Below are 25,084 nucleotides of genomic sequence, written 5' to 3' on the forward strand. Positions count from 1 at the left end.
AGGGCAAATAATATTATCAGTCATCAACTATATATCAGTCTATATATTAGTGTTAGGCAGATGTTTCTGCATCAAATATGCTGGCAAGACTTCTTTTTAATGCATGCTATAAAAAAGATACCAGATGCCTAACAACTTGGTCAGGTCCTTAAACTTTCAAGCATGCAAAATACAGACACCAAGGAAGATTCTAGTTTATACACTACTTGCCTCAATCATGCAGTGACTGCAAAACAGTAATAAATAATAAAGAACTGTAACTGATTGTGGGATTTTTCTAATAGTGTTTTACAGGGTCCAATACTAGGTCTGATACTATTCAATATTTTAATCAATGATCTGGATGTAAATATAAAAGCTAATGCTGATAAAAGTGCAGATCACAATAATATTGATAATGTGGTAAATGATTACATTCATTCAAAGCAGTCTATCACATAGTCCCAATGAAACAGACTCCTTTTTAATCCAGGCACATGAAAATACACTCTGTGGCAGCTGGAGCCAGGCACAAGAGCTGGGGACCCCGTGGTCACAGCCAGGCACCCCAGGACCAGGTCAGGGAAGCCCGGGAACTTCAGGATACTTGCTGGGGAGAGAGCCAGGGAGGGGTCAGAAGCTGCACGAGCCGATGCCGTGTCACCTCTTAAAGCATGTCAATCAAGTTTGGTGGCGCCAGGCTGACAACGTTAGCCTCTGGTGCTACCACAGGAAGTTTAAAAGGCCCAACAAGGGAGAGAGTGGCTGCGGGGCTGGAGCACTCTGGGAGCAGTGTTGCCTGTGAAGCTGCAACTCCAGGACAATCATGGGCCAGCCGAGCCCTGCAGAAGCTGAAGCGGAGTCAGCACCTAGAAGCTGGAGCACCCAGTTGGCAAGGCTGCTTTGAACAGGCTACCTTTCTTTTTTTTCCTCTCTCTCTTTTTTTTTTGTTTTACACTTTCATTCATTTTGTTTCCAGTTTGAGGACTCACCATACTCAAAAGTGAGGCAATGGAGCTGAGGATGGCTGCTGGGAGAATATTGCCAGACTCCAACCTCAACAACCGATCAGGAAGTCAGAGCTGGCCAGGACTGAGTTTGAGTTGCTTTCTTTAGTATTTTGATCATTACCCATTTGCTATCAGCACCAACACAGTGACCGGGGAAAAACTGCATTGTCACACGGGCATTTGGCGGTGAAAAAGATACTGGATAAGCCTGGGGAAAATACAACGTATGGCCAAGCCTCAATGGGCTGGGTCCAGAAACCTGAGGAGGTGACAACTGACAGCACAATCTCTACTGCATGGCTGGTGAGTTGAAGGGGTGTAGGGAAGGTGGAGCCCCAAGGTTGACTACACTGGATGCGGGAGTACTACCCATCCCGGGCAGGAGAATACCCCACTGAACTCCTCCTTGAAGTAATTTTCCAGCAAGACATGGCAGGTGAGTAAGAGAGCCCTGCGTGGGGGTCAAGGAGGCTCACAAGAGCAGAGTTTACAGTGCAGAGACTTGACACACTCACATAGGAACAAGAAATGCTACCGATTCTGAACGTTCTCTTGGAAAACAGATATTCTGAAACAGACTTATGAGTCATAATGGCCAAAAACAATGTCATCCTGTAGCAAAACAAGTAATGTAATTTTTAGATATATGAACCGAGATGCTAACTAGAAATAGGAAGGTGCTTCATCTTTGTGGCATTGGCGACGCCAACAATGAAATGCATAACTTTGGCTATAATTTAAAAAAGATGCAGAAAAATGGTAGAGAGAGCAAAGAAGAAATGTAACAAACATAATTCAAGGATAAGAAGAAAATGCTTTTAAGTGAGTCAAGAGTTTAGAACTTAAAGAATTAATCTTCCATATGTAATCCAGAAGACTGAGAGATGCCTTGATTATAGTGAGCCAGTACCTCCACCTGAAGGAAGTAACAGCTCCCAAAGGACTGGCTAGTTTTGTGGAGGCATAACAAAATCCAATGGTAGAATGCTTAAGCTAGACAAATTCAGATTAGGCATTACATGAAAACATCACTGTAAGAGTGGTTCTTGTGTATAATCAACTACAAAGAAAACGACAGAGCCTCTGTACCTTCATATTAAGATGGGATGCTATTCTAGAAGTTATGTTTCAGCCAAATACAAGATATGCTTTAATCCAATAGTTCCCAAACTCTGCTCCACTAAGCCAAGGCAAAACAGTCCACAGCTGGCACTGTCTTTTCTATGCAATGAATTTGCATAGAAAGAAACTGAGGAAATATTGCTTTAATCAAGCACAAGTTACTAGGCTCAATATAGGATCAGAAGGTGAAATTTAATGGCTCACGCAACAGTTATTTAGTTAGACCAAATGTTCTAATAGTCCCTTCTGGTACTAAACTCAATGAATCTAATTTCATTTCTTTGGCAGTCCTAGTTATAAAAATAAAAGCTTAAAATAACGAATATTTATAGACTAAAGAATAAATAAAGAATAATATTAAAATTATTAAGCTTAAAGGGTACAAGTTATTCTAAAATTAATATTGTGAAGCAGAAATGATATTAGCAGTGAATTCCAGATTCTGGACTACAATAGCAGTTTTAGTAATTCTCTAGGGCAGTGGTGCTCAGTCTTTTTAACCCATGGGTCAGATGGACAGTGTCCAGGGCCCCCTTTGGCCCCGTTCTAGTTGGTGAGGGAAGGAAGGTGGCCTAGCCCCGATCCAGTTGCATGTTGAGCAGGGAGAAGTGTGGCCTGGCCTGACCTGGCCTCTCAGTCTTGCAAATTCAGCAGCAGGGATAGGTGGCCATATTAAATTGCCACTGCTTCACTGGTGTCAAATTGCCCAAACCTTGGGAAGCCCCACAGGCTGGATGCCATGACTTGGCGGAGTGGATTTGGACCAAGAGCTGAGGGTTGAGCAACTTTGCTCTAGGGGAAGTATTTCCTATAGACTACCACCACTGTATAGTGGAATACAAATTTAAGTAAAACTGGATCTTGATCTATTTTAATAAACTTTGCATAGGTTTAAGGCTACATCTACACAAATCATTTCCTTCATTTCCTTTAGATCCATATAAAGGTTAACTGAATTTGTGTAATCAATAAAATGTCTAACATACTCTGCTCTCTCAACCTCTTCAGATGCTAGTGTTAGTCTTACATTTTGTCTACTTTCTCGTGATTAAAACATCCTTTTGAGAAAAATGAGATATATGATTAAATAATAATGCATTAGATACTTGAGGAAAAATTAAAATTTAAACACACTTTTTGGATATATTAACTTTTTTCCATTTTAAATATTAAGACTGACACCAAATATTATGTACAGAAATACTAAATAATTTTCTGTGCATTTTAATCTGTTCATAAAAATCAACTGTTCAATATTTAACTTTTTTAAGAAGCAGAACTGAAAAATAAAATAAAAATAAATGCAACTCATTCTTACATTTTTCACTAAAAGCTAAAAAGATATCTAACATAAAATTATACATTTTGTGGACATTAGGACTGGAAAGAACCTCACAAGATCATCGGGTCCAGCCCCCTGTCCAAAGGGCAGGCAGTCAGCAGGGATTAAATGATCCCATCAAGATAGGCATCCAAGTGTTTCTTAAAAGGAATCCATAGTAGGTGCCTGCACCACCTCTGGGGGGGAAGTCTATTCCAGGTCCTGGGGACTCGGACAGTAAAGAAGTTTTTCCCTATGTCCAGCCTAAAACAGTCTTCCAAGAGTTTGTGATTGCTGAACCTAGTCTTCCCATGGGGTGCCCTGATGAACAGATGTTCTCCCAGTTCCTGGTGCACACCCCTTTTGTACTTATAGGATGCCACCAAGTCAACCCTGAGCCTACACTGAAGAGCACCGTCTCTCAGCCTCTCCTCATAAAGCCTGCTCTCTTGTCCTCCAGTCATTCCTGTGGCTCTCCTCTGGAGTCTCTCAAGCTTCTCCCCATCTTTTCTGAACTGCAGAGCACGGACCTGGACACAGTATTCCAGCTGTGGTCTCACCAAGGCCGAGTAAAGTGGAATGATGACTTCCTGAGTCTTATTTGCTTTGCCAGCTGTGGCACTGCACTGGTGGCTCATGTTCCATCTTCTGCCCTTCATCTTAGGATAAAAGGAACCTTAAAAGTCACCTAAATTCACCCCTTGCCTAAAAGCAGGATCAGCTATCCCAGCTCACAGGTCCCCAGTGGGTCTCCAGAAATTGGGGGACATAGCCAGAGGCCTGGATGGAGTGGCCTGCTGAATTCAGGGGACTTGGTGTAAATGGCAAATCAGTGGCACGAGGATAATCAAAAGCTGATAAAGGCATGGCTACCTTCCAGCTGCTTTGTCACCACAACTGCCACAGCCCTATCTTGTTGATCGCTGGCCCTATGCTGGAGGCGCCACTATGTACCCTATACTGACATTTGAGCTAATGCTGCCATGCCCTGCATGGCAGAGACAGCTCAAGCCCCAGCACAGGGCATACTATGGTGCTGGAGCCAGAGCTGCTGCATACCCTAGGTCAGAACTGGAGCTGAAGCCTGTCACAACCCAAGGGTGTGATTTTGTTTGTGTGCACTTCGGCACTGCTAAATTATTTCCCGTCACTCGTAGCTTTCTTTGCAGGGTGCATTTCTAGGTTGCAAAAGAGAAATGCACGGTGCAAGGAGTTCCCGCCATTCGCATGCAAATTTGTGTCCCACTATTGGCCAGTTCTAAATTATTCCCACGTGGCGGCTAGCGATTGGCTTGCTAGCCGTATAAGAGGCTTGAGTGGTTTCCGCCCAAGTTGGAGGACTCCACAACCATCTGGAGGAGGAGAACTTCACATCTCATGAAGATCTCTAAGTGCTGCGGAGCCTATTGGATCCAGCGTGCATCTCAAAAAGGCTACAGGGGTCTGATCAACCTCTGGCCTCTCCCCGTCGCCGAATGATCCCTCGACGTACCCTTCCCTGCGCGCAAGTTCCACGGAGCCTAGCAAACTTCGTGTGAGTGTATTCAGAGCTCTCTGCTTCGAGTTATTTTCTTCGGTTGACACGACGGGCTCGCGGTTTAGAGCCTTCAACCAGATTGGGGTAGAAGGTTCGCATGGAAGGAACTCTAGTCCGCCTCTCTTCTTTTCTGTCTGTAACCGCAACTCAAGCAAGTTTTCCTGCCTGCACCGTGACCATCTTCGGTGTAAGTAAAATAATCTTAAATCAACCGCTAAGCATCCGTGCCTAATTCTAGTCCACCGGCCTGCATTCCCCGACCCGGCGTGTCCGGGCTGCTGGCCACAGCCTGCCGCGCGCCCCCGAGGGCCTTGGACCGCTCCCGGCCCGCACAAAGCCACTGAAGCCTTAGGCTGGAACCACCCCATGCCCTGAGCTGGATCAGGCCTGCAAGGAAATCTGTGGTATGGATTTAGTCCAGGGTGTAAAATGAGTCTGACACCTCTGACGTGTATATAGGCTGCTGTCTGTCAGTAGTGATTTAGAATCACTTAAAAACAAAACAAAACAAACCTTAGTGAGGTAGTCTATTCCACTAATTCTGAATTCCATTCTAATTTTTTCTAGTATTTAACAAATCCCCCTTATTAGAATTTAAATCTATTACTTCTTTTTCTGTCCCAAGCAAGCATAAACAGCTGTTTGTAACTTCCTCCATATAACAGCCTTTTATACATTAAAGAGATATATGATTTTCCCTAGTCTGCTCTTTTTTCTAAAGTTAAGAAACTCAATTCTTTCAACAAATTCTGTAGAAATTGACCAGAATAAATACCCCTTGTCAAACCTTTCATGTACTGTTTTTTTCTTAGCCTTTGGATTTAACAGATACCTTTTTTGGATTGAGGCTTTGTTCTTCATTGGAATCAGTAGTCTCTTTGCTGTCTGCTTCTATCTCCTCTTTATTCTCATTTTCATCTTCACTAGCAATGGGCCCATTTTCACACAACGGAGTTTGAAAGTCATCATCAACCAGTGGAGGGTAGCTAAACTTGAAAGTATCCTATAATACAATTTGATTTAATAGACAAGTATACCAATAGGAAGGAAAAGCAATTTCACCGCTCTAAAGTAGATCTCTTAAGAGTTAATCTTTTCTTTCATCCATTATCTTCACATATTTTATTTATGTATTTTATGTTACAGGGGACCCTTATGCAAAAATATGATTTATCAACTATTGTGGGCTTTGTCCACTATAATAATAAAATATGACAATCATCTAATTAAAGCTACTAAATTATAGCTAGTGGCATGGTTTACATACTCAAATGAGCTATAGAATTTGTTCTGTTTTGAAACTAGGCATTTAAAGGATTAGCCTAAGGAGAAGAAAAACATTGAGCCATATTTGGTTTGAATCATTTCAGATGCTTTTATATTACACAGAGCCAACTTCAACAACAAAAAAAATTGGATTTTCAGACACTCTTTGTACTTCTGTAACTGTTTTGGCTTCAAAGAAAATCCTACAGGCAGTTAAGTCCATGGTTTGACTTGTAAAATAAAAATGGCCCGTCTATTAATGTTTAAAGAACTAATACTGCATATATATGTATTAAGCTATTGTAATGCCAACTTTTAGCCCGTACAACACACACCATCCACTGATTACAGAGGATATTTTTAATAAGCAAGCTAGGTCAGTATAGCAATCTAAATATCAAGACCTCACATACACTGAAGACATTTGAATTGGTAAATGTTGAACGGGTAAGAACTTCTAAATAATAAAACTCAGTGGAGAAACCATAAAGAATAGGTTCTGTTGGGCAAAGCTATTTCTCAAGTGGTTGAAATAAAGTATGAGCTGCTTTATAATCAACTATTTGGATGTACCTTGGGAAAAACTGTGGAGCAGACAGGTCAGCATGGTCACTTGGAAACCCTGAACACAAACATGTACTTAGGTTGGGTGGAAGAAAGGGGAGTGGAGGGAGGAAGGGGTTGGAGGCTGATTCCAAGTGTCCTTCTACTAATAATGCAGTACTTGAATGCAATACAAACAGCTGGACTCTTAACATCCTTCTGAATTAGCTTTCTTGAGCTCCTGTGTATTCAGACATCTTGGCAGAGGGGCAATATTACTGAAAAGGATGGAAATGTCTTTCCTGGTCCAAACAAAGCAAAGACAGTGGTCAGTCAAATGCCTTTATACTATTCACACCACTTCAGTGGGGCAAGTCCTATATAAAACTTTCCCTTCCTCCATTTATGGAGGATAACATCAAAAATATAAAGACATCAGAATTCATTAAGGTTTGCCTTTCAAAAAGGATGAAAATGATCTTACGTTCCACTGAAATAAGTCATCAAGTTACTAAAACAGCTATGAAATCTTTTTTACTCTTAATATACAAAGATTTGGAAATTAGTTAAGGCTACTGAATGTTAACTTGATTATTAAACAGTTAAATTTGTGACTTACTAGCATCAAATGTACTCTCATCTTGTCACAGTATATCTACTTACAATTATACCTACAAAATGCTGGCTGGCTCCATGGCAGCGCACGTATACAATTGGCAGGGATCTGCATTTTCCGTTTGCCACAGAAAAAAGCAGCAATACCTGGATTTTCTCATTTTAAAGGAGAAAAATGCAGGAAACAGTGAGTTTCCCCTTGCAGGCTGGCAGAGTTCCAGCCTGTAAAGGGCTGGGGGGAATGGGAGGAGAGTGGACAGGCAGGAGACACCATATGCATGTACATGCTCACACATGCACATGGCCACCAGGAAGCCTGGAGAGCAGCTCCTAGCAGGTAAGTCTGGTGGTGGTGGGTGGAAGAATTGAGGCCCCCATAGGGAGTTAGGCAGGGCTGGAGGGAGAGAGTTGGGCAGGGCTGGAAGTGCTGCTTAGCTGGAGCAGTGCATGGGGCTTGGGGCCTGGAATACCTAGCCACAGGGCCCAGGCATGAAATGGGACAGGGCTGTAGGCGGCTTGTCCTGGAGGTGGGCTAGGAGCTGGCTCCCCACTGTTGCACGCACTACCAGGGGAGTCATGGGGGGCATGTGTTCCCCAGATTTGTGAGCAGGGCGGAGGGGGCTTTCTGCTGCAGGCTTGAACCTTCCTGCCCTGCTGCTTTCCTTCTGGGGCCTCTGCAGTCCAACAGGTGGGACCTGGCATGGCAGGGCACAGCTGGACCCGGATAGGGAAGCTCGTTTACACTGCTGAAAACTCCATGCTACCATGGTGAGGAGCTCCTTGCCCACCTAGTAGCAGTGAAGGGCACAACGCTGCCCCACCAACCCTGCTGCTGCCAGGCAGGCAGGGGGCACCTTCCCATGGTGGTGAGGATCTCCTAGCAGCAGTAACAATTTTCCCCGCTGAGTCCCACTCCACCCTGCTGCACTGGGTCCCACCCACTAGGCTACGGAGGCCCCAGGGCCAGAGCTGCAAAAGGTCCTGCCATGCTCCGCTACAAAAAAATGGCAACTGGTGCTGTGCTTGGACCATGAAATTGTGGTGGGGAGAGAAGTAGGGGCAGCCCTCATGAATTAGGTAAGTCCCTATATATAAATGCATATTATAGGCATACAAAAAATAAATTGGATTAAAAAATAGCATTTACAAAGTATTTTGAACTTCCAGTATACTTACAGTTCCACCCATATGAAGGGGTAAATACTCTGCATTGATGTAGACCTGCACATCATTCTTATTTGTGAACTTCAACATGTTTACTGCCTCTGGACCAAGCCAACTCTTCACAATTTTGAATGCAGCTAGACAGAAAATAATTATATATGAAGTTGCTTGAAACAAATTCTGTAGTTTCAGTTATTACTAGTTATTGATAAAAAACTAAGTATTCATAAAAGACCACATACTGAATTGCCAGAAATACCTACCATTGAGTTTGATCTGCCTTATTCATTATAAAAAGCTGCGAAGGCAGAAGGATGCAAAGCCAAAGAGGGACATGAAACCAGGGCTGTGTGATATAAAACCTTAACTGGCATTAATGTTACAGATACATTACTGATGAATGTCAAAGTCTTAACCAAGTAATACAGGTCTTAACAAATAGCTGCCTATACATTTTTTCTGATGCATCATTTTGAACATGACAGATTTTTCAAATAATGTACTTCACAATTTTCGCCATTTGTACTAGTTTCATCTCCCTCTACCTTTTAGCACTAACAAACTATGTAAACTTCTGGAGTTATAAAATAAAAATGCAAATAATGGAAGTTGTCTTTAAATTTTGCAGAGAAAGGATTATGTACAAGCAGTAACTTTTTTCCACTGAACATACTGCCTCCACAAGCCACACAACAAGAATTGTGTGCGTGGGCAGGGGACTGTTTTGAGTAGCTGTTTTCTGTGAGAAGATGCTCTTAATTCCAGAAATCCACAGATCAAAGGTATAGATATATCCTTTCCCCTATTCAGTTTATTTCTATATCTAAAAGCCTCATTTGGATCTGGATCCAATACCAAGAAGAGGGAAAGTAAACATGCCCTATCAAGGCCATGCATTTTGATAGCAATAATTAATGATGTAAGCAATCTTTTTAAATGGCACATGATGTATCTATAGTGCTCATAAGATGTTGTAAAAAAAACATTCTCCATCCACCTGTGCCAAACACAGAAATGAGGCAGCCAATGGACAGTGCAGATCTTCCAACTGCTGCTCTCAAGTGACTAAAAGCAGAGGTTGAAGGTGCCATCAGGGTGGCTTTACTGCCTCATTTCAGGGTTTTCACATGTCAACTGTGAGAAAGTTGGCGAGGCATGCTACCCAGTGGTGCTCTCAGTAATACCATGGCAGTGGTACAGTGATACTCCTGTATCCTGCAGTAGCAGACTATAAAAACGAAAGTTTTTAAGGGAGCAACTAAACAATCCCTGAAGCACTGTCCACGGAAAAATCAGCACCTGGTCTTTTCAAGACAATAGTAATTTGTGAATATGTGAGGTGAACTCCATGCATCAGACCTACCCTTTTATAGAAAAGGGCCAAGACTACTGTAACAGCTTCCTGTGAGACAGATCTCTGAAAAAGGATAGGAAGGATGGGGTTTGATATTTTTTCCACCTAGCACAGTAAAAAGCCCTCCAGGACCTTGTTTTGCCTAAAAGAAACGCACAAACAATCCACAAAAGAGAGGGGGGGAAAAGTAAGGAACTTAATCTTTCTTCTATGGCACCTGGCTTGCAGACGCTTGTTGTCTGGCCCATGGAGCTCCCAGAAGAGCTAGAAATTTGGGGGCAGGACCTGCTGCAGAAACCAGGGTATAAGCCCTGCTGCAGATGTGTTGGGGATCTGGATCTGGCCTGGAAAAGTTGGATACCCATGCTCTATAAAAAGTTTTGGCCCTCCATTTTATTCTCAAACTGACCTAGGTGAAAAAATTACTAGTTGTTGCCAAGGTAGCTGAAGAATACAAGGGAAGCTTTTGAAGGATGTCCATTAGCAACCTTCCCCTGAATACACATTGGTAATCCTCTAAGACCTGCTGTAAAAACAAACTAGGTATACTCAGTCACTGACCTGGTGTCTTATAGCCTTACCAAGGCCTCACTAGCCTCTCAGAGAGGTAACAAACTGATCAAGCTTTCTGCACTTTGGGCAGACTAGAGCAATTATTTTGAAAAAAATGGGAGGAATGTAAGTATATTTCCATCTCTGGGCAGTCTGTTATTCTTAATGACAGCTACTTAAATGTACTGAAATGTTACATTAATTTTGCTTAATGACAGCTGTTCAGTGTTTCCAAATGTTATAGTAATTTCAAAGAAAATAGAATGCACATATAGGAAAAAGGTACTTTTTATGACTTTATATATATATTCCTGACAACCTAATAGGAGAATAACCCATCTATCTTCCAAGTGTGTTGGCTAGGATCATTTATGAACACTCACACTGCCTCCCACCCCACCTCAGTATAGAAGCATATGGCAATATCAGTGTCATGTGTGCTGGACATGTATTGGCTAAGCCTAGCAATCATGGAAGTAAAGCAGATCCTGAGTATGGGAGAATGAGTAAGTGAAGGTCTTGAACTAGTCTATTTATTAAAGGTTGCTTAGTTAAAGGTGAATGAAAGCCCTGGCTTTTATTCTGAAGGACTGCTATAAAATCCTTGAGTCACAGTAAAAGAGTGCCAGGAAAAAATGTCATAACTTAGTAACTGACAAATTTGAAGTAGTATGTATTTAAGTAGAATTTGATCTACCAAGAAAAGCAAAAATGTATAAAACAAGAAAAGTACTTGTTTGAATCAATAAAGATTGTCAGATTAAAAAAAACAATCCATATAAACTTATATTGCTAATATACTTGGACTTACCATTCATTATCCATGGCATTTCAAAGATAACTATCTTTGCTGAAATCAAAACGAGAGAGGCAGAGACTTAGAACTAAAGGTGTTACACATTTCAAGAATAATGAAAGGGACAAAAAGGGTGTAGAGGTATTATTAAAATAAAAATGCTCATCTGAAAAAGCAATTTTTATGCTTTTGGGGAAATAATAGCTCCCCCCTCCCATTTGTAAAAATATGAATGGATGTATATAAAAATATGTATGGTAAGTTGAATAAAGACAATTTGGAAGCTGACTGGAAGCTATATGAAATCACACTATTTTCTGTTTTGGTGTATGAAAATAATTATAGCATATGAAAATGGCTACCAACATTTTGTGTAGAGAAAGCTCACCATAATTATTCAGTTCAATAACCAAAGAGCAATAGCAAGCAACAAGCAATAGCTTTATTATTTTCTGATCTTAATGAGAAAGTAAATGTTCATTTCTTTGGCAAACAGAAAAGTATGATGTTTTAAGACTAAAGTGCTTATATCAAAAGAACTGGACATTTTTTCAGGAAAATTATTTACTTAAAAATGCTGTACTGAAGCAACCAAAACTATTTGTGAATTCAGTAAATAGCCTGACCAAAAATATTCTTTCCCCAGAAATAACAAAATAGTTCACTGTGGAGACAAACTTTGAATTTTTTTAGTGAGAAGGAAGAGGTCTTGGTGACCTGCCTGAGCCCTATAACAGAACTGCTCATAAACTCATTTGAGAAGTGGTTCAGATCCCCTCTGTGCCAGATTTGGAGCACTGACTTGAAACTAGATCACAAGGTATCACAACAAGCTGTCTCAATGTTTAAGTATTCACTTCACAGGAAAGTACAATAAATGACTTTGTAGTGGGGAAACTCATCAGGGTTTGTAGTTAGAAGACTCATCAGTAGACTTGGGTTCCAGTTCCTCTTCCAATGAAGATTTAAATTACTGTATTAAAAATGGAACATCTCCAAACAGGAAAGACTGAGACTTTTACCCATAAAGTTCTTATGCCTGGCTACAGAGTCAATCCCTGTGGCCCAATTACACTGAAGTATTTATACCAAAGGGAACAGCTTTAAAATGGAACAGACAGACACCTCCCCCAACACCTTATACAAGAATTGTAGTTTAGTTACGGGGACTCTCCTCAGAACATGGAAGGTCTGAGGTCAATACTCTACTCTAGATCTGGTGGAAAGGGAATCAATGAGCCTGTTCTTTTACACTGCAGGTGATTGCCCTAAGTATTGGGTATATGAAAAGAAATATAATCACCTCTTCAGTTACATCAGGGTGTCTAACTAGCAGCCTGCGAGGGGTTATATTGCACTGCCCACCTCTTCAGGCTCCTATCTGGCTGCTGCTCCCAACATTGTTCCAGCTGCTGCAGCAGCTGGGGGAATCCAGACTCCCCCTTCCTCCAATTCTGCCTTCTACCCTTTGCCACTGCTCCAGGGGGCAGCGCAGTACAAAACAACACAACCATCAGCGCTGTGGGAAACCTGCAGCCCAGAGTGCCCGAATGGTGGGATACAACTGGGAAGTTTACAATTAGGAAGCCCAGTACAGCAAAAGCACAGGGGGCAGCATACGGATACCCAAGCACAGTTCAGGAGAGGGTGCACACAGCAGCAGTTACGGGACAAAGCATAGTGTGGGGGGAACCCAGAGGGCGGAGCCATAGCCCCCAGTGGTGCAGGTGCAGCTCTTGCTAGTATGGACCCCAGGCAGTTAGCCCTGAGTTCCATGAATGATGTCTAAGCACCTTTGTGAACCTAGTCTGTGATATTATATTTCACTTCGCTTTTATTTAAAATCCCCCAAAACACTACTTATAAAACGTGATCATAATGCATTATCTGACCCAAAAACAAGGTTTTTTTCAATCAAGCAAAAAAGATTCCATCTTGTGTGTTTGATCCCTCAAAAATGTCAGCTGCCAAACTGAAAAAAATCAATTATTTTTATGACTTAAAGGAACTGCTAACTTTAAAAAAAAAAATGTTTGTGATGTTTCATTTAAAAGAACCTAAAATGTACAAAAAGAAACAAAAACTTGACAACCTCTTATCCAAAAGATTCAAGTCCCCAGTTCTAGTCGGTCTTTGGCCTCTATTACGAGGTTGCTAAAAAAGCACCAGTTGTGTAAGGATTTGGCCAAACCCTACAACTATATAAGAAAAGTGAAGGGAATGTCTGTACTGAAATGTCTCAACTCTTAGAATTTCTCTCTAAAGTTGAAAGTACTCAAAATCACTCATGTTTCCAAACCAATGCTTTAAACCCCCTGGTTTTTAGTAAAATCAAAACATTACAAGTGAACTGTAAACAAAAATTATACTCAGAATTAAAATTCTGGGTATTTCCACTAGTATGAGAACCTGGTGAAGACATTTTGCACACAAATGTGCCAACCTTCACAACACCAAGTTTCTGAGACAAGTCGAAGTGCTTAAGAAAATATTTGCAAATTTTAAGGGAAAAAAGGCTCTCCATCAGTTGTAAATGTATCCAATGTGAAATTTATCTAAGACATGCAACTTACTGAGAAAATTAGGATAATAATCTTGAAAACAGTTGATGATGAACCGAACAAAGTCCAAATCCTGAAACAAACACAAATAATAAATGGAGTTTGAATCATAAAGCAGAAATCTTTAAAATGACTAATTTTGCAATAAAAAAAAAAATAGATCTAGATTAACTCATTAAATTAAAATCACAATGAAAATTATAAAGCCTGGGTATATATATTAAGTTACAAAGATTCTAGGTCCCAGTGTAATGTGATGGCCACAAACCTTTGAAGATCTAACAAGTGTGTTTAAGTTGAATCGCAGTGCATAACCATCTTTAAAACTACTTTCAGTGTACAAATTAAGCACATAAGTTAGTTTTCCGCTGAATTAAGGCAGTTCAAAACTCAGGAGCTTTTCTTTATGACTCCATATTGTGGTCTGTACAGTAGAAATAAACCTCTATTACTAAATGAAAAAATACCATATAGCTTTTCTTACGAGTTGCAAGTGATTCTCAACCAGGGAGCCATGACACTGATATACCACGATTAAATAAGGGGTGGGGGAAACCCAATAAAACCCCAGTCATGAATATCTTTGTAAAAATATGAAGCGTGAAAAAGGTCTTATACTAGACAAAAATTATAACTACAAGCAGACCTTAGAATTTACTTTTCAAGTAAGAAAGGTGAAGGAAAGGAAAGGAAAAGCTACTTGTCCGAAAGAATGCCAATTATTTTATAGGGGCGTTACCCCCATAATATATTTCACTCTTGGTCTACACTTACTCAAGACTAAAATTTTGGTAGGCAATACCTATTTAAGCCGAGAGTTCTCATGCTCCTTTAATAAGGGTGTAAAAGACAGAATAAGATCAACACCACACAGTTCCTTTTTCCAGTGCAGAATTCAATTATAGGCGGGCCCCAATGAAGAGGGGATTTTACAGAATTTCTCTTTTGGATTGCAAATCTCCAGAAGATATATTTTATCAGAGTGGAAAACCACGGATGGAGGATCTGTCATGACTTCTCATTCATATTTTTCCAGAAAAAGTAATTGCTATTACAAAAGGAGGTTTACAGCTTTATAAAATGGTAAGAATGGTAAGATTAATGATTAATTGTTTAAAATAAAAACTAACAAATGTCTAGAAGTCTTTTAGGGACACCAGAAAACATAAGGGTATCTGTATCTGTCTGGCAATAATCTATGCTCACAAACTAAAAATCTCTTCCATTTAACCACCAAAATCTGATGGAATTGTTCTCATCATTGGCTGGAATATTCAATACATCTGACAAATACAACAACCTGGCTACTGGCATCCATCCAAAGAAACATCAACATCTGATGTTTTCAAGTTTGGAATTAGTATTGATGTTTGTTTCAGAAGACATCTGAATAACTGCATCTGTTTTGAATTACCAGAACTCCTTGAGAAAGGGCAAATATCATAATGATTTAAATGACATCTTGGCCAATTTTATGGAGTACCCCTGAGTTCAGTGACATCAATGCATAGGCATACACTACTAAATGGGACCAATCAAATGAATGCAACTGAAAGGGACCTTGTGCCTTCCAACTCTGGAATATGAAACCTGATGCTTGCAAACAGCTCTACTGGACTGATGCTTTTATTATCAGAAAATTGCAATGGCAAAAACTTTAATTGTTCAAACTGTCCACCACAATTCTATATACACAGGAAGTTAAACTGCTGTGAGGTTTGTTTATGAATGCATCAATTCCATATTCCAAATGCTTCTTTACTGAAGTGGGTAATGGTGATCCCGTTTGCTTTTGATCACGAGTTGGACAGACAGTCCTTCCTTGTAGCAGAGAGAACTCAAATCTTGCCTTGTGGACCTGAATTCATGTATGAAAAGGTCTCTTTGCAAATACATTTGCCTTGGATTTGATGATGATGTGGGTATGCCCTTGTCCCCCACCTGCGGGGGAAAAAAAAGCAGCAATGCAATGATTATTAGAGCCTTGGTTAGAAGACTCTGGCTTTGCCTGCAGCAAAATGAATCTGAAATCACAGGAACACTTCTCAACATAGCAGGCTGCTGCTTCAAGGAATTCAATCAGACCTGTATCATACCAGGGGTGGAGGGAAGAGGCTGTACACAGCTCCATTATATGCACCATGTGCACCTCCCTACACACACACACACACACACACACAAATTTTGCTTAGTCTGGTAGTAATTATAAAGATCTGCTGGGCCCTCAAAAAGGGGTCCACAGAGAAACAGACAGAGGAGCTCAGTTTCAAAAGTACAGAGCCAAGAAAGAAATGAGTGGTTGTCAGCTGTGCACTGCCCTATACAGCCTCAGTATAGGAATCCAAGGGCACAATACATACATGCAGTTCAAACAGACATTATTAAGCAAATTGCAAACATACGCATACAAAACAGCAGAATATAAACTTTCAATGAAATTTAACTTGTCTACTTAAATTACTTTTCCCAATGACATAAGATTTACAAGTAATACACACACAATTTTTAATAATGAAAAAAAACTTTTCATGAAATTCAGTGTGTGTCCATCTTGAAAGAGAGAGCATTTTTCATTAAAATGAAGAACATGATACTAAGTTCTAGATCGTAAGTAGACTGCAAAAAAATGTTCAAGATAGGATTTAAGCACATATTTAATTCCACTTGTTGAACAAAGCACTTATTTCTAAATACCAACAACTTCACTTCAGTGGTATTTAATCATGTACTAATGCAGTTCTCTAAATTGGAAAAGACTGCTAAAACAGAACCTAAAAATAAGAGGCATATATTAAAACGACAGGGGGAAAAATACACTTAGCACAAAATGGAATCAACAAGTCAAAAGAATTGACTGTTATAGAAATATCCAAACTGTGCTTTGTTAAGTGATTTTTTTTGAAACCTAGAAAGATGGATTAATTTATTTTGTGAAGGTTACTGTGGGTTGCCTGGGAAACTGCTCTGATCCCCGTGTTGAACTAATCTATAACTACAATACATTTATCAATAGCTCCCCAAGTAGATGTAAAACCTACTGGTCTGAAATACATTTCAACACTTATTTCTAAATCCCTAGTATATAAAATACTGTATTTAGAAACATACAAATATCCCAATGTCTCACTAACCTTGAAAACATTCAACATTAATCGTTTTGTTCAAACTGTTTTCTGGAATAATTACAAACTGAAATATTTAGACAGATACCTAAAAACCATCCCTCTTTTAATGTTGTACTTATGCGAGACAAAAACCTAAAGAAAATAGTGGTGCTCACTCTATACAGAGGAAAACCCTACTTTTTATATTTCACTTTCTTTTTACAATTACATTATTCTGGAATATCAGAGTACAGAACTGAATTATACTGTTATGTTTTTTCTATTGTGCTCTCTTCAAAATTACAGCATCATGGAACACCTAACAGCATTTAGTAATTTTTCCAACTAATAGTTTGTTCCTTTGAGTACAGGGTAGGAGTCTCAGTGTTTTAAGATCAGGGCTTAGATTAAATGGTTTAGGTTCAGCTTCAGTCAGTGTTAAAGAATATTGGTAGGCTGGAGAAGAAACTAGAAAAAACAAACGTGGATTTTATTATTACCGTTGACTGAAGAAGTGAGACAGACATAGGCCAACAGTTCAGAAGCGATATAGGATCACAGCTGTTCCTAGGTACCTAAAACAGCAGATATGGCTACACTATCTTTTCCTCCATCTGTCCTATGTATAAGCATAATAGTTTCTTCAGTATCTTTACCACACTGCAATCATTTCTGCCTTTGGAATCTTGTCTTCTGTGATTTCCTTTCTATTTACTCCATTCATGAGCAGCAGAGACATTTGACCTAGAGCAGCAGTTCCCAAACTCTGACAGATTGCGTACCACCAATTTAAAATGATACAACCTTAAGTACCACCAGCAAATTTTCGTCATATAAAGCAATTATAATAAATCTGTTAACGCATACCACTGACAGGTTGTCTGTGTACCACTGGTGGTACATGTACCACTGATTGGGAACTGCTAACCTAGTCTCTTCTCTCTTTAGACAGGAGAACCTGCTGGTATTGAGCAATCGATCAAGGATCCTTTAATCTGAAATTCACTTCCCTTCAGTGGTTTACCAGAGTGAAGCTGTTAAGTTCTAGATGCACTATAAAGTCCATCTTTTTACTTTAACTTGCAACAGAGGAAAAATGGCTTGAATTACAGAATGGTACAGTATGGTAAGACAAGGGTATACTCCATTATCAACATAGTGACCTATATCATAGGAAGATATACTAGATGTCTATTGTTAACATTGATTTTTAGATGCTTTACTTTGCACAATGCAAAAACATGTTACTTTAAATGTACTTTGGAATACTACATAAAAATGCAGAGTATACCCAATGTCCTGTCATCTAAACGTATGGTAAAGTAGGAGTGACTGGTAGTAAACAATTACGTTCTCAGATGTACTCTGATCAGCAGCCACGTATGAGAGTTTTCTTTTCATGCATTTCTGAATCTTTATCAAAGACTGTATTAGGACACTGTGGGCACAGTAGTAAAAAGGATGAATGCTGAAAATACAGGAAATGCAAGAAAATTCTGGAGTAACTTGCAATACTTTGCAGTATCAATTTAAAATTAAACCTTTTAAACTATTCGGGACATTTAAGGGATGTAGCAGCATCTCAGCTATACATTTCAATTTTTAGTTTATCTATGTCCAATTTCAGGTAACCAAATAAACATTAGAATGAACACTAAATGAACTACCAACTTACAAAATGAGCAAATGCATGAGCTTTCAATTATTTTTGTCACAGGTGATCTTCAGCTTTTTTTTTCATGTATCCATTAAAGAAAGAACTGTCTTTTTAAAAACCATTCATGATTTTATACATCCTAAAGGAACAAGAAAAAAAGAAAAGGTCTTGTTCCTCTCTATGTGCCACTAATAAGTTTACTAACAGATTTAAACATCAATTATTAAACTATTTCTTTGGTAATCATTTTAACAAAATAATTAAAGCTATTTCTGCATGCACAGACATATCAGGTTAGGGTAGCAGAACACAGTTGCTGTAGAGTCATATTGGGACAATATTCCCTCCCCCTCTTTCCAATAGTTCAAATAACGCAACTCAGGCTAAAAAAAAAAGAGAGAGAAGACAACAGTATCAGAAGTCAAAGTTGCTCCTGGATGCCCTACAGACCACCTCCCATGACTTCTGCAGTACTAGAAACTCCAACCCAGGTCTTCCCCAGGCAACCTCTAAGATGTAGTCATTCACTGCCAAAAATCTAGAGCAAATCAAGAATACAAGATGTTGAAAACAGAATAAAATAAAAGGTATGGACCGATTGGAGAGATTATAGCAGTCATGAGTAGAGAGCTAGTGGGGCAGAGAGGTTTTGACTCTGGGGTTCTTTGTGCATAATAAAGATCAACTGTGATTCATAAAATATGGGACTTCAGATTAGTCTAGACAGAAATTATTAATTTAAATGCTTACGATTTGACTGATTCCAGTTTCTGCCATGTCAAACACAACCGTTAAGGGCTTTCCATGGTCTCTTCTGTTATAATGCTCTAACCAAAATGCTACAAACTTCTTTTTCTCAGACAGCACTTTAGGATCTTTTGTATGACACTTCACCCTGAACCAGACTACAAAGAAAAAAAATAAAAAGACTGAACAATTTATCGTCAGAATAGCAAATTATTATTACTGATTTAATATATATGCATATCATAGTGTACACTGTCTTAAGAAATCCATTTTCATCTACTGCAACTGTTTCTACAAACAGAAGTGGCAAAATTGTCTGCTTTTGTTGCTGTTGCTTTCATCCAAAAAATACCCCAAACAGTACAAAAGGGGAGAGGGGGTGGAAATTATAAGCCGAAAACCATAGTCATAGTACTGGCATCAGACTGTGGGACTATCAACCTTGTGTTCATTCCTCTTTGTGTAAACAACCAATAGTTCTGAAATTTCCAACTTGAAACTTGGCGTGAATGGAGGTGTTGCTTCCTAAATTTAATTTGGATAGCCCTTGATAATTTTTATATTATTTGTATAATGTTAGGTCATTGCAAGCGTGCCTGTGCTTTTACTGAATTTAAGGGGTAATCTATTTTATAGAAGATGATTTGCAAAATAATTATTTCAATTGCTTACACAATAAAGACAATTCAAGCTAAAAACAATTCCCAGGAAGTCTGCCTGCTTCCAACTGGTGACAGGCTGCCAAAATGGCAAAGGAAGACAATCCCCAAGCCACCAAATTATTTAAATCTGTAAACTGCAAAAGGTACCCAAAACAGCAATTTTTAAATCTAAGGACCAATAAATCAAGGGGACAACAAAAGCACTAGCAAGATTCTATAGCCAAAGACTACTGGGTGCTATATAGAGAGTGCTCTGAACTTAGCACCCAGTAGTCCTCTCCAGTCAAATTTCTCAAGAAACAAAGTGATATTTTTCTGGTAATTACTTCATTACAGTATTGAAATGCTATTGCAATTTAAGGCATTAGCCACTTCTGTTAAACATCCCATTATTTCGACCAGTGGTTGGCAACCTTTTTGGAGCAGTGAACTGGAATGATCCGGTCCTGGAGAGTAAAGACATTAAGACTTGGCTGCTGTTGCCAAGCATGGCACATGCAAAGCCCCCTGCTGCCAAACACTGCCAAAGCCCCCTAGGTTGCGAGCCATAACTGACCCATGGGCCATCGATTACCAGTTCCCAGAGACCATGCCTTTCTGGAGAAGAAAGATATAATTACACCTTGATAAACAGAAAGGACAGAATTTAGCTGACATTTAAAGATTAATATTAATTGATTTGGCAGTATCAACACTACTTTGAGTGGTTTATTTTGAATAATTGATATAAGTATTTTCCTTCTGTTTCACAGATTTAAATTATTCCGTTTTGCCCATTTGTAAACCATTTAGGTTATCCAGCATATAGCATGAACAATTTGTGTATCCTTACATAAAATTATTTTGCCTGTGTACGACGCATTGAGAAATAACTCAAAATTAATTTTGCAGTAAGGTACACTTTTGTTCCCCCAGGGGTACACCACCTCTCAAAAGGTATTATTTCAGCTGAAAGCTCTCCATAGAGCAACAGAGGAGAGCTGATGCCTAAAATAACTGTTACTACTTGTCATGCATTTTGTTTTCATTTCCTTTTCCATTATATTTAAAAGAATGTCCAATTTAATAATTATTTACTTGTTTTCAGCTGCAGTTTCCTGTAAGACAGTAATCAGTTCCTGCAACTAAACAGTGGAAGTTCAATTTCTAAACTAGGACTGAGTTCAAAAAAGCAACTTTAGGGCTTTGTTCTTCCTCTAAAGTCACTTGGGTACTCGACCTGAAGCACCCACCTTTCTATTTCACAGCTGTAATACTGTTATTGCATAGGAATCATGATACATCTGTGGAAATTCAAATGGGTGCTACAGATGAGAACGAGTTAACTGCAAATAAGGCTTAACATGGCTGTATAAGTCAAAGCAGAAGAAACACCGTATTTCAATTCTGCATTAAAGAGTGAGGTAGAGAATATAGTGTAATAAACAACAAAAAATTAATCTACTGAATTCATGATTTCATGGACTCTGCGAAATCCAGATAATGCCCATGAAATCTGGGAAGAGGGGGAACTTAATGAAAATAAAATGCTGGCTCCCCAGAGGGAGAAAAGGCTGCCTGTTTGCAGAGTGGCCAGCAAGATGGCTGCTGCCCCTCCCCCACAGCTGACTGGCTACAAGCCTGCCTATGTGACCCCACCTTTCTACATCACAGCAGTGAGGGACAGGACTGTATGATAGACAGCCGTTGCAGTCAATCAGCAGTGAGGGGCAGAGCCACCAGGTCTCCTCGGCCAGAGGCATGGGGGGGGGGGGAGGGGAAGAGGAGGGGCGCGCTGCACTTTGCCCACAAACTACACAAACTAGCTGCCCAGGCCCATATTCTGTCTGCAAGAGTTAGGGGGCAGCCTCTGCGAATTGATAAATCCCTAATCATAAGCTTCTCCTATTGTAGTGTTTATTTACAATATCCAAAACCAAATTTTAAGCTGCAAAACATGACTGCTTTAAATTTTTTTCTTTTCTAGTAAAATGTTCTTGGGATCAACAAAATAGATGCTACTAGAAAAATTCATTTCACCATTTGTTAACTATCTATTTTGTCACAAGCACTCAAATTCACTTGAAAAGTAGAACCCAATATATGCAACTGCTCCTTTTCTTTGAAACATTTTAGCAGTTTCAGTCAGAAAAAAGACATAGTAGTATTTAAATAAAAACTTTAATTAGATAAACTTACATAACTTGTAGCCCTCTTTATCATATCCATGCAGGTAAAGAGCACCAGTGTCAAACAGCCATTTTGGAAGAACAGATTCAGTCAAATCTACAAAGTAAATGGAAGGATTATTTTAATAAGTTGCTAAAAGTCAGTTTTAACCATTTTAAATTACTAGAAAATACAGAATTTTAAAATAGAACAGGAAAATTAATCTTCAGAATTAATGTCTATTTTGCAGCATTCAGATGATGATGCCGCTGCAATGGTCCAGGGGATGTGAGAAAGGCAAGAATTGTTGTGGGCGATATCTTTTATAGCAGCAACTGTATGAGTGGTATAGACATAAATAGTCTATTTTGTAAATGAACTGCAAAACAGAGGTGTTAAAACCAATTTACAAACTTTAATCACTTTCCTGTTCCGGTCTGAATGAGGCTATAAAAAGTTTAGCCTCTATTCAGGAAGAGAGGAGAATGAGTCAAGGTTGCAAAAAGAGAGGTACAAACATTTGGTCTCTCTTCCTTTCCTTCTGAATGTTTTCTCCGTTAAAACCCTCTTTCATTTTTTCTTTATTTAGCTTTAAGTCTTTGGGACAGAGACACTGTTTTTTATGGAGTACACAACAATAAACACCTTGTTTCATTGGGGCCTCTGAACACTACAGTATTTACTATGGTTATAATATTACTTATTTTTATTAACATATCACTGAAGTACCCCCATCACGGAGGAGTCTGCTTTGCTAAGCAACGTACAAACAACACAAATTTAAAACCAAGGAAAACTGATAAATGTAAGCAAGGGAATAAAAGGAAACAGAAATAATAGTGGTCAGCGTGACAACTAGCAGTCATGGCAAAACCTCCAGCTCGACTCTTGTGGAGGTTTCCTCCTGAAGAACATGCCCTGCTATGCTGGATAAAACAGCTGCAGTGCATAAAATCAACCACTTCAACTTCCAAATTATTTCTGATCCATTAAGTTACTGCACATCTCCACTCTAAATCACAGCATTCAATTAGACACTGATATGGCAGCTTGACAAAAAAATGTATCTCAACTTACCTTGGCTTAATGCAACACTATATATGTAGAGCTACATAGGCTACATGCAACACAATGCATAATGTTAGCTATCACTTGGTAAAAAAGTGACAAAATAATATCAATATGATTATACAATAAATGACACCTTACCGTTAACTGCATATTGTTTCCTCCACTGAAAGCTTTCATCAATCATCTTCAGTGTATCATCCATAACATCATGTCGCCAAATCAAGTAATTTTCAACCAAAAGATCATCTTGCTGCAATCTTTCCACATCCCTGGAATCATATTTATCTGATTTACCTTAAAAAAAAAATTGCAATATTCTAAATATGTAGTATTTAGCACTCAAGAGAAGAGGGTTTCTGTCTGCTTAACTTATGTTATTCAGGGAAATAGAGTAGTTACCCGGATAGCAAAACTTTTATCTGTACATGCAGTGTCTATACTAGGGGTCTCTGTCAATATCAATACTATACCAGAGTTCCTTTCACTACATGCAGGTAAAATTAACACAGGTCAGCCTAAAGGCAGGGCAAACAACAGTTAAATCATCTACTGAAATGAATGGGACTAACCTGATGTCTAGATTAAACATGGAGTCCTATGGCAAGTCAACTTGATGCCCTGGAGAAATGGTGGGTGGGGCAAAGAGGGGGAGAACCAACTTACTGGGCACTGGTCCTACAAATCTCCTTGTAACTTCTCGGTGTTCTGTTGGACTCTCCAATGTCCAGATGAACCCAGCCTGTCTCCTGGTAGCCCCCAGTCACTACTGCTGGCTGGGCACTGCAGGCACAACCCTGACTTCCTGCTGCCAGCTGTGACAACTGCCGAGCCAGGCAAGCTGCCAGTGACCCCTGCCACATGGTGCCAGCCCCAGATATCACAGGCCCAATCCAGCCCATTGGCCAAGGGTTGTGGATCCCTGCTACACCAGCATAACTTCATTGACAAAGGCTCACTAGAACAGTTAAACCTCACACCAGCCTGGTTTCTATAATTAATTTGCAACTGTAGACATAATCCAGTGGTTCTCAACCTTGTTAGACTTAAGGCACCTCTTAGAAAATGCCAGCCAGCTCTTAACTTTTTATCACTAATTTCTTGACTATGGAAACATGAGAGAGCAATTCTTCTACTGCAGAACTCAAAAAGACCACAACAGGTCAGATTGTTTTTGACAATATGGATTCATTTTGGAAATTTCTGGATTTATCCTATGAATGTGTAAATGTGTGTGCATGTAACAGTGTTAATATTGCCCAGTTATCCTTAGAAATGACTGAATGTAGTTCATCGCATGCTAGGCACTGTGCCTGTTTCACTCTGTCCACAGGTACCTAGCATGCTCTGAATAATTAAGGTAAGATCCTATGATTTAAAAAAGTATTTGTGTGCTTTGAAAGATTTACAAGTACACAGGGTTTTTAAGGTTTTCTTTATTTCTCATACCTTGTATTATTGATTTCTTCCTGTGGTTATCGTCTCTGAAATCATTACTAACAGATTTTACTTAAAATACAATCTGTACTTTATAAATTATATTTGTTAACCCTCATTTATTGAAGGGGAGAAACTGTTTCTCTTTTCAGCAGTATGCAGCTGATAAAACCCTTCAGAAGGAATTAAAAAACACCAAATGATTATTAAAATAACATAGGATGAAAAGGGAAGCATTTCTGTGGATCTTATCTTTTACTGAACCAACTGCATGGCATAAAGTTAGACAAGCTTTCAAATGCACAGCATTCTTCATCAGGTCTGAAGGAAGAAGCAGTCACAGTGATGATTAAAAAATGATGTTGGCCTGTGAATTTGAAGGGAGAATCTCCAGAGGTAGCAGACAGTTAGCAGAGAAAAGAAGGTTAATTAATGGGAGAT

General features: G+C 39.3%; 1 protein-coding gene across 3 annotated transcripts in view; it reads right to left on the minus strand.

Annotated features, from left to right (window-relative positions):
• The window catches only part of MOSPD2 (motile sperm domain containing 2), a 47,479-nt gene that overhangs the window by 9,003 nt on the left and 13,392 nt on the right, over window positions 1–25,084 (minus strand). For all 3 annotated transcript variants that reach the window (XM_014607777.3, XM_006261083.4, XM_059720907.1), the window contains 7 exons: window positions 23,348–23,503; window positions 22,169–22,255; window positions 19,332–19,486; window positions 13,833–13,893; window positions 11,275–11,313; window positions 8,570–8,694; window positions 5,802–5,972 (listed from right to left, as the gene is read on the minus strand). In XM_014607777.3, the coding sequence (XP_014463263.1) occupies window positions 5,802–5,972; window positions 8,570–8,694; window positions 11,275–11,313; window positions 13,833–13,893; window positions 19,332–19,486; window positions 22,169–22,255; window positions 23,348–23,503 (794 nt within the window). The remainder of the gene's footprint in view (window positions 1–5,801; window positions 5,973–8,569; window positions 8,695–11,274; window positions 11,314–13,832; window positions 13,894–19,331; window positions 19,487–22,168; window positions 22,256–23,347; window positions 23,504–25,084) is intronic.

This window comes from Alligator mississippiensis, chromosome 1, assembly GCF_030867095.1.
Source record: "Alligator mississippiensis isolate rAllMis1 chromosome 1, rAllMis1, whole genome shotgun sequence".
Classification (NCBI taxonomy): Eukaryota; Metazoa; Chordata; order Crocodylia; family Alligatoridae; genus Alligator; species Alligator mississippiensis.